This window comes from Lepidothrix coronata, unplaced genomic scaffold, assembly GCF_001604755.1.
Source record: "Lepidothrix coronata isolate B3197 unplaced genomic scaffold, Lepidothrix_coronata-1.0 Scaffold42, whole genome shotgun sequence".
NCBI lineage: Eukaryota > Metazoa > Chordata > Aves > Passeriformes > Pipridae > Lepidothrix > Lepidothrix coronata.
Window position 1 is genome coordinate 4,236,237 of NW_016690222.1, and position 9,789 is coordinate 4,246,025.

General features: G+C 40.1%; 1 protein-coding gene across 8 annotated transcripts in view; it reads left to right on the forward strand.

The window, feature by feature from the left end:
- UTRN (utrophin) overlaps positions 1 to 9,789 on the forward strand; it is a 368,451-nt gene that overhangs the window by 240,539 nt on the left and 118,123 nt on the right. For all 8 annotated transcript variants that reach the window (XM_017813718.1, XM_017813716.1, XM_017813719.1 and 5 more), the window contains one exon: positions 4,092 to 4,248. In XM_017813718.1, the coding sequence (XP_017669207.1) occupies positions 4,092 to 4,248 (157 nt within the window). The remainder of the gene's footprint in view (positions 1 to 4,091; positions 4,249 to 9,789) is intronic.

Consider the following 9,789-nt stretch of genomic DNA (forward strand, 5'->3'; position numbering starts at 1 on the left):
GAACTCAGGCTTCATGCTTCCCTGTGGAGCCTGTTCAGTGCCCAGACACCCTCTGGGTGAAGAACCTTTTTCTAACATCCAACCTAAACCTCCCTTGATACAACTTCAGGCCATTCCCTTGAGTCCCATAACTGATCACCACAGAGAAGAGATCAGTGCCTGTCCGTCCCCTTCTCCTCACGAGAAAGTTGCAGGCTGCAATGAGGTCTCTCCTCAGTCTCCTCTTCTCCAGGCTCAACTCACCAAGTGACCTCAGCAGCTCCTCACATGGCTTCCCCTCAAGGCCCTTCACAATCCTTGTGGCCCCTCCTTTGGACACTCTCTAGTGGTTTAATATTTTTCTTATATTGAGATGCCCAAAACTGCACACAATATTCAAGGTGTGGCTATACCAGTGCAGAGCAGAGTGGGACAATCACCTCTCTTGACCAGCTGGTGATGCTTTGCCTGATGCGCCCCCAGACATGAGTGACCCTCCTGGCTGCCAGGGCACTGCTGACTCATCTTCAACTGGCTGTCGACCAGGACCTCCAGGTCCCTTTCCTTGGCACTGCTTTCCAGAATTCTCATTCCCTAGTTTATACGAACATCCAGGGTTGCTGCATCCCAGGTGCAGAATCTTTTCCTTGTTGAACTTCATGTGGTTGGTGATTGCCCAGCCCTCTAATTTGTTGAGGTCTCTCTGCAGGGCCTCCTTGCCTTCGAGGGAGTCAACAGCTCCTCCCAGTTTTGTGTCATCTGCAAACTTGCTTAGTATTCCTTCCAGTCCCGTGTCCAAGTCATTTATGAAGATGTTGAAGAGCACAGGGCACAAGATGGAGCCCTGTGGAACCCCACTAGTGACAGGTCACCAGTCTAATGTTACCTCATTCACTATTACCCTCTGTGCTTGACCTGTGAGCCAGTTGCTCGCCTGCTGCATGATGTGTTTATCCAGCTGTGTGCTGAACATTTTGTCTAGAAGGATCCTGTGAGAGACGGTGTCAGAAGCTTTACTGAAATCCAAAAAGATTGTCAACTGGCTTTCCTTGATCAACTAGGTGGCTTATCTTGTCATAGAAGAAAATTAGGTTTGATAAGCAGGAGTTTCCTCTCATGAAGCTGTGCTGGCTGTGACCAATGACTGTGTTGTCTTTCAGGTGTTTTTCAGTACTTCCCAGAATAATCTTCTCCATAACTTTACCAGGCACTGAAGTGAGATTGACAGGCCTGTAGTTTCTGGAGTCCTCCTTCTTTCCCTTCTTGAAAATCAGGACAATGCTGGCCAGCTTCCAGTCAGCTGGGGCCTCTGTGGATTCCCAAGACAGCTCAAAAATCATTGAGGGAGGTTTTGCAATGACATCAATCATCTTTTTGAGGGTTCTGTGATGAATCCCATCACAGGCCCAATGGATTTGTAGGGATCCAGCTGGAGCAGGAGATCCTGCACAGTTTCAGGGTTGACTGGAAGTTGATCATTCTCACAGTCATGGTCCTCCGGTTCAGGGCACTGAGACACCCTTGGTCCTTCATCTGTGTTGAAGACCGAGGCAAAGAAAGTGTTAACACCTCTGCCTTGTCTGTGTCCCTGTCTGTGAGGTGACCATCCTCATCCTGTAAAGGGCTGATGATATTTCTGTACTGCCTATTGCCATTAATATACTTGAAAAAACTCTTTATTGTCCCCCACATTTCTGTCCAGCTTCAACTCCAGTTGAGCTTTGGCCACACAAATTTTCTCCCTACAGCAGCAAGCAGCATCTCTGAATTCTTCCCCTGTCACTTGACCTTGCGTCCCCTGGACACACACCTTCCTTCTTTGCCTTATCTCCAGAGAAAATCCCTGCTCAGCCAAGCCAGCCTTCTGCCTCGCCTGCTTGACTTCCAGCATCTGGGAACTGCTGCTCCTGTGGCTTTAGGATGTGATGTTTGCAAAGTGACCAGCACTGATGGACCCCAGCACCCAGAAAAACATTTTTCAATAGGACCTTCCTTACTAATTCCCTGAGCAGCCTGAAGTCTGCTCTCCTCATGTCTAGAATTGAGGTTTTGCTGGCACTTTTCCTACTGTCAACAGAGATTTCAAACTCGATTACTTCATGGTCACTGTGACAAAGATGGCCACCAATCTCCACTTTGCTCAGAAATTCATAAAGATGTTTTATTTTTTTAACCATCAGAGTCTTAACAGCAAAACTGTAAATTCAAATGTGGGCTGCCTTGGCTCAGATGAGAGGACAGTGTCTCTCTGCTGCCTGATTAATAGGCAGTATAACTGTTTTCACTTCCAGAAAGAAGGGCCAGTTCTGAGGACCTAACACCTGAGGGTAGTGTATAAACAAAGCTTTGCAGTTTGGTATTTTGGAGAACACTTTTGACACAATGTCGAGCTAGTTGTGAAAAAGAGAAGGCAAACATTGTATGTGGATTAGCCCTTGCTGTTGAGAGCGTGTCCCTGGGTGTGTTTAGGGTCTTCCTGGCCATTTATGGTGCTTGCTCCAGCTGTGAAGCAGGTACTTTGTGCACTAACATGCTGTAGAGTTCATAAATGCCTGTATGGAAAGAAGACTGGTTGCCTTGAAAGTAGTTTTGGTTAGTGAGTATTTAAGAACTGTAAAAAGATCAGGAGAGTGGAGACGGTACATTGCACTCACGAGCTGCTGGCCAGCAAACCAAGGCCTATGGCAATATCTTGCTTGTAATTTACTGCATGGTGGGATGCTGACTCAGCTGTTCAGGCCTGAGCTACAGGGAGCTGGCTTCAATTCAGTGTTGAGGGAAGGGTATCAGTGAGAGCAATAAAGGACAGTAGAAACCATAGTGCGCAAGACTGTAGGCAGTAAAATGTTGCTTCTAGCAAGTACTTCAATTTTATATTTTTTTCCCAAATAGTTGCCCAAGTGTTTTCCTTCACTGGAGTGAAGGAGAATAGATTCCTCTTCATAAAGATAGTTTATCCTTTCCAGAAATGTGATTTTTTTTAATTTTTTTTTTTTTGCTATGTATTTTTCTCTCCTCATACACTCTTACCTGACTGCTTTATTGGTTCATCTATCCTAGTATCGCTGGGAGATCTCAGTGTGGCCAAACCTAAACGTGTGTTGAAATTAACCTTGCAGCACATTGTCCCTTCAATCTAAATATTGTCATATCAGTCCCAAACATTCACTCAAATGCCATTTGAGGTGATAATACAAGAGAAGTCAGTTGAAAGTTTCAAGATTCACAGCGAATCAGAAAAAAAAAATAACCAGCAATGTGCAAAATAGGAAAGGGAGTAGAGTTTAGTTCATTCATCCATCAGAAGCAGGGCAGGAATTTGCAGAGCTGGTGGCAGACTACAGTGAAAACCATTCAGCTCTACTCCATCACCTATGTGGAGAAAAAAATTGTTGTTTACTGGTATAAACTAAGCACATGCTGGTCTTGAATGATTCCATAACATAGAATGACTGCAGTAAAAGAGGAGTAGCTAGTCCCTGTTGAAGATTTCTATGCATCTTTTAGACACTTGAGGGAGAGGACATCAAGTCAAGGTATTTTGAAAAGTATAGAAAAAGTGTTGTGGAATTAGGCTTTTTTTTTCATCAACTAAACCAAGGAACAACAGATTTACTGTGTTAATCCTCTAGTAACTCACCACTGACTAAAGAGGATGTATTAAATAACCTATATTACTTATTGATATGTTCAGCAGCACAAGCAATTTGCTGTTGATCACTGCTGGAAGAACTTACTGCTTTTTGCTTCTTGAGAGTCAAGGTCCTCACATGAAGGAGTTCCGTTCTGCAGTGCTTTAGCTCAGAACATGACGCTTGTGATTCATGTGCAACAGTGGTGAAGTCACAACAAAACACAGCATTCCTTTATGTTGCTTAAACATGAAGTGTTCAAGGTTTTAGATGAGTTAAAGCATCGGGTACATTTGTCTGTTTTCCCCTATTTCTCCTTTGCTTATTTTGATTTGCTGTGCAAAGTATTTTAAGTACAGGGTTTTTTAACACAAAGTTGCTTTTCACTTGAAATATTCTTATCTTACTGATGGAGTAATTTTGTTTATTGCATGGTTTTGCTATTCAGGGCTTTAAAGATGCTTTAATGTTGTTTCACAGGGCTCACTTGGAGGCCAGTGCAGAGAAATGGAACAGATTGCTGACATCCCTGGAAGAGTTAATCAAATGGCTGAATGCAAAAGATGAAGAACTGAAAAAGCAAATGCCTGTTGGAGGGGATGTTCCAACCTTACAGCAGCAGTATGACCACTGCAAAGTAAGTTGCTTAAGCTTTATAGACAAATACGCTACTGTGAATTATCAAATGAAGCAAATTTTTGAACAGGAGAAATGATGAATACTTCCTAGTGATTAATTTCTCCACCCCTTTTGCTTCCACCCTTACCCAGTAAAACACAACTGAGACACTCTCTATAAAATTTCATCTAAAGGATTTCTGAGACACATACTCAGTTTCCTGATATTTTTGGAATCCAGCCAGGTGGAACTGCTATTTTACTCTAAAGTTAAGGAAGGCATACAAAAGTAAGAACTGAACAAGAATTGTGAAAGCAATGTTAAATGAAAGTGCAGGAAATTTGTCTTTATGGTTTTCTGCATGTTACTAAACTGACCAGTAGTATCATCCTCCTACCCCTGCAGATTTATACTGCGAAGGTGACTCAAAACTGTTTTTGAGAACTAAAACTTACCTCTGCCTTGTACTGTTGTAACTATAACATGCTGTTCTAGTTTTCTGATTTTGGTACTCGTGTTCTGTTTTTTTACATAATAGGGTATTAATTTCTACATACTTTTTGATAGTAAAAAACTCTGTTGCATCTACAACATTTCTTCATTCATGTAGCCTGTAGAGTCTGTCTCACCAACTCTGATCAGTAATTAAGTTCGAATGGTTTCGCCACTGGAAAAATTCATTCTAGTAGAGCCGGTTCCATCTTATCATATTTGTTCATCTGTGTGGTGTAAATAGGGTTGGAGAACAAATGCAACTTTACATAGCTAATTGCATGACAACTGTATTGCTCTCTGCCAACACTACACTTACATCTTTTCTCCTTTGGTGTTTAGTGAGGGCAAAAGTTGAATTTGGAAAACCTTAGTAATACAGAAATACTTGGAGTACTGTGGGATTCTACAGAAAATGTAGTCTGACACAAGCAGCATTCTGTGACTTAATTCCAAAATAGAAGAGCATAAGGAAATCTGCATATGTTTCTCCTTAATTTAGTCTTTTAAGATAAATTTATTAGCATAAACTCAGGATCTTTGTTTCTTGAGAGTTCATCTCTTCTTGTTCTTATCCACTTAAAGCATCATGCTCTGTTTGTAGGCACATCTGCTGTGAATATTTACTAATGATCAAATAGTAGATTGTTAGTGCCAGAGTACAATAAAAGGCTGTAACAAATCCAAATACATTTTGAAGGAGGTCAGTGGAAGGTGATAGATTTCTACAGGTCATTTTCTAAAGACTTGTTTGTGTCTCATGCTAGATTACAGTATGTGCATGATAATAGCAAATAATACTGGTAGAGCTTCTCATCTGAAGATCTCAAATTGATTTATAAGACTGAGGTTTTATACATCATTCCAAAGTTGAAAAATTAAATGTTAATGGTGCTGGATGGCTCATTTGGCTCACTAGTGAACTGTAGCAGTATGAAGGAGAGGGCACCTCTGGGTTGTTTAATCCTTGCCCTTATGTTTAAAGAATAACTGATATTTTTTATGTGTTGAGGTTAAGACTCTAGTGAGTGTGTTCGGGAGCTTTTGGAGATAATACTTTCATTTTTCAAAAAGGCAATATTCTTGCGATGTCATGGTGAGTACTGGATATAGTTGTCTGAGTCAAGTATATAATACGAGCTGTATTAATGGCCTGCAACCGCACAAAGTTAAAGCAACCCTGCGTATCACTTTATTTTTTATATACCCATGCAAGCAAGAGCACAGTATGCAATTGCAAGTATTTCTTAAATTATGACTGGATGATTATTTCTTAGCAGTTATTTTGGTAGGAACCAAAAGATTCCATGGAACCAAAAGATTCCCAGATATCATGTAATGATGCTGTGCTATACCAAACGTGAATTATTAGCACATGGTGTTTGACATTCCATTTGTGTTGCTTATTAGTTATTGCCAGAGAAGGAGAGCTGAACGACAGCTGTCTATTGGTTTGATTCTCCATGGTAATGCTTCACTGCTGTTTCTTAGCAGACTCATTCCTTACTGAAGCTGCAGTTTGCTAATAAACTTCATTAAGCTGAAAAGTTTTTTTTAGGTTGAAAGTGAAAACTGCATGGTTAAAAAAACCCAAACAACAAAACCCACCAAAACAAACCCCATTAGAAGTGTTTCTTCTGCTTTCTCAGCATGGTTAAGTAATTGACTGATGTGATTAGGATGTTGAATAGAGATGTTCTTGGTTGAGGAACACAATGAAGTTTATTTGTGTGATTTTTATTTTCAAAATGTTATGCCAAAACTGCCCTTTCAGTGGATTGTTCATAAAATAACTTTGTGATTCCATGCTGTCAGTTACTCTGTCCCTTGTGGTGGATATCACTGGCCAGTGTCACTTGCTTTGCCTTTAAGGTGCTCTGTATGTAGTCTGTGTTAAACTGGGAGTTTTCAGTGGAGATTTGAGGTGCGACCGTATAAGATGAATATTGCAGAGATATGACTTGATTTCTCCCTTTCCAAAGGATACTCCATTTATTCCACCTCTCATCAGTGGCTCTCCTGGTACTTTTTTTAACGTTTCTTTGCCTGTGCTTCAAGCATTAAACCTCCTAAACATTTCATTTTATTTTGTAAGATTACTTTTAATCAATTTTTTTTAATGATTCCATGTTGAGCTTCTGCAGCACAAATGGGTCTTGAAATGGTTCTCCCAGGTCTGTCTGAGCAAGGTTTGGGTGCCTCTGATCTCCTCTTTCATTTAGTTTCACATCTGAGTGTTGCTTTGAAGCTGTCCTTTGGCAAATTGAACAGTTCAGTACCTCATTTTATCTCCACTACTCTGTGACCCATTTTCTCTTATTTCCAACTTGCTTACCTTATCTTGTCCTTCCTGGTACTTCAAAATGTAAGTGGTGAAACAGTGGCTCAGCTCTGTAAGATGTGCCCCCATGTTAGTCTCATCTCCTTCCCTTTATTGTTCTGGGTTCTTAATCCTTCTCGTGTTAGCATTGCTTTTTGCCTCTGGTTACTCAATAATTGTTGTTCTTATTAACCTCCTCTCTTTCCTCTCAAGTACCTAAGATGACTTCTTTGCTTCAGCTTAATGACACTAATTCTATTGGTCCTGCCCTCTGTTAGTATCTCCCTCACTCAGCATTTGGCTTCAGCAGTGCCAGATAAATAAGTACAGTATTTGTGACAGTTTGGGTTAGCTCACATTGTTTGTGTGCTACTGAGGTGTGTTTGGACAGGAGGAAATAAATGTTTTGCCATTTGATGTTTAATTTTGTTTTTGTTTTAAATATCACTCCTCTTACGCTTTGAAAGCAAACATGACCAACAGCAATGTTAATAAGCTGAATAAAGGCTACAGATTTAGCCTATATTTCCCAGATTAACAGAAATGTTTCAGGATGTAGCAAATATTTATAAATTTTTGACTGTTTTTTTGTTGTTCAGCCAAACTTCTCTCATCTATGGTAGTTCGTAGTCTTATCACATACTAAATGCTAGGTGCAGTCAAGCAACACCAGTCTGGGTGTTGAGTGTTGCTCTGATGTTGCAGGGGGCAGGGCAAGAGGAAGTTTTAAATAAGGATGCATTAATTTCCTATTTTAATTATTCTCAAAATTTCTTTGTCTTTGAGAGTGGGCTCTAGAGCAGTTCTGAGAATACTGGAAAGTTATTAAATGCTTTGGGACGCTGAGAGGAAGTTTAAAAGTACCAGAGTTGAAAAGTTGTTCATATGGAGTGTACCTATAGCTGAGTCTACATTCATAAGTCTGGAACAACAGGGAATGATTTATAGGGAAAAGAAACTGAAGGCAGCTACCTTTTCGGAGTTTATTGCCAGGTTTTTTTGCATTATTTCGGTTTCTCACTGTTTCTAGTCCTTTGCAGCTCTTGTTTCACTTCCATTCTGTTCTTTATCAGTCTTCCTTATAAATATTTATGTAGGACTTTAAAGTGCGTGATGCAAAGTTTGATCAGCTGCATAGACTAGGGGAAAAAAACCCAAACACGGAATCACCAAAACCAGTAAAACAAAAACACCACCCCACGCCCACTCCCCTTAACCCCCTGAAAGACCACCCTTACGTCATATTTTAGTATGCCAGAAAAGCCACAAAAATACAATGAAAAAATCAGTGGCTGGTTTTGTGCATGTGGAAATACCTAGAGTCACACCTGTGTAGAAGAGGAGGCAACACAAATGTTGACATCTGTTCATTGAAGATGCGCTGAGAGCTTTATATCTCACTTTTCCACTGGAAGAGTTCCTGACTGTAGCTTTTTGAAAGTATGCTTTTCTAAAATACAAAGCCTACCTAAATGGTATAAATCACTGTGGTTTAGCTTTCAGAGAGAGAACCAGGACATTTCAAATTAAGGAGAAATGGGTACCCTCCTGCATAAATCCAGTTGGCACGTGTCTGCATAAATGAACAAATGTCTAGCTAATGCTAAATAATGCATGCATCTTGGATCAAATAGATGCTTAACTGAGCTTCATTTGAGCTCAGAATGAATTGGCCAAGGACCTGTGAATGTTTGATTGGCAACTTTATGTCTATGGATAGGTCATTAATATTTCAGATACTCTTCAAACTTTTGGGGGTTACTGCCTATGTTTCACACTTGGTTTGTTAAATTAATCAAATGATGGAAGTTCCAAGTATTTCTTTCTGTTTTACTTAACTGTTGTTACTTTATCAAAAGTGCTAGCATAGCCAACTGGAAACTGCTTTCTACTTATTGTTATACCTTCAGGATGCCTGTAATTGCATTGTTCTCTTTACCAGCAGGAAAAGGCTGTGAGGAAAAAAAACATTTTTCTAGCCTTAACTTTTCTGTGCTCGTTCGGATTTCCTGTCTGACTTTGGGCAATGGGCTTATTCTTAAATTAATTCCTACTTAGTTATTCTAGATTTGTTTTTCTTGGATATTTTCTGTATTAAAATCTGCTTCCATGTTAGAAACTGTTAAATCTAAGAATGAAAAGATAAGCATTATGGTATTGGTGCTGCTCCTGTCTGTGCTCTTAATTATAGTCTAGACAGGGTTTTATTAATTTGTTAGTTATCACATAAGACATGAAGCATGCATGAAATGTGTGCTGCTTAGAGGTGGTCAGCCATGTTGCTGAAATACTAATTCTGACTGAGATGTGAGCTGTGAGGAGGTGAGAAAGGAGAATTAAGCCGTCTATAGTTGGAAGTGGGAGATCAATACATCCTGGTGCTTAGAGGAAGAGCTGCAACTGGTCTGACTGACAAGGGTGTGATTGAAGCAGGAGCTTGAGCACTGTGTACTATGCTGTTGTGAAGTGGCTCTTTGAAGTAAGGATGTGGTTTCAGAATCTGCATGCTCTATCAAGAGGGGGAATAGCCTTCCCAATAGTCAATCAGCATTACTGAAGGTTTTAGAGCTTCCTAAGTAAACTTGCAATGGATAAGAGATTTTTAAGGACTCTTGAAGTTTTAAGTGCTTTGCATATTTGAGAGTCCTGAAGATTAATTATTGTTAAAAAAAAGATTGTACTGCACCAAAAATTTGTACTGTACAAGGGCAGCTTGTTACGTTATAACTGTGAGACTCTCTTCTTTGA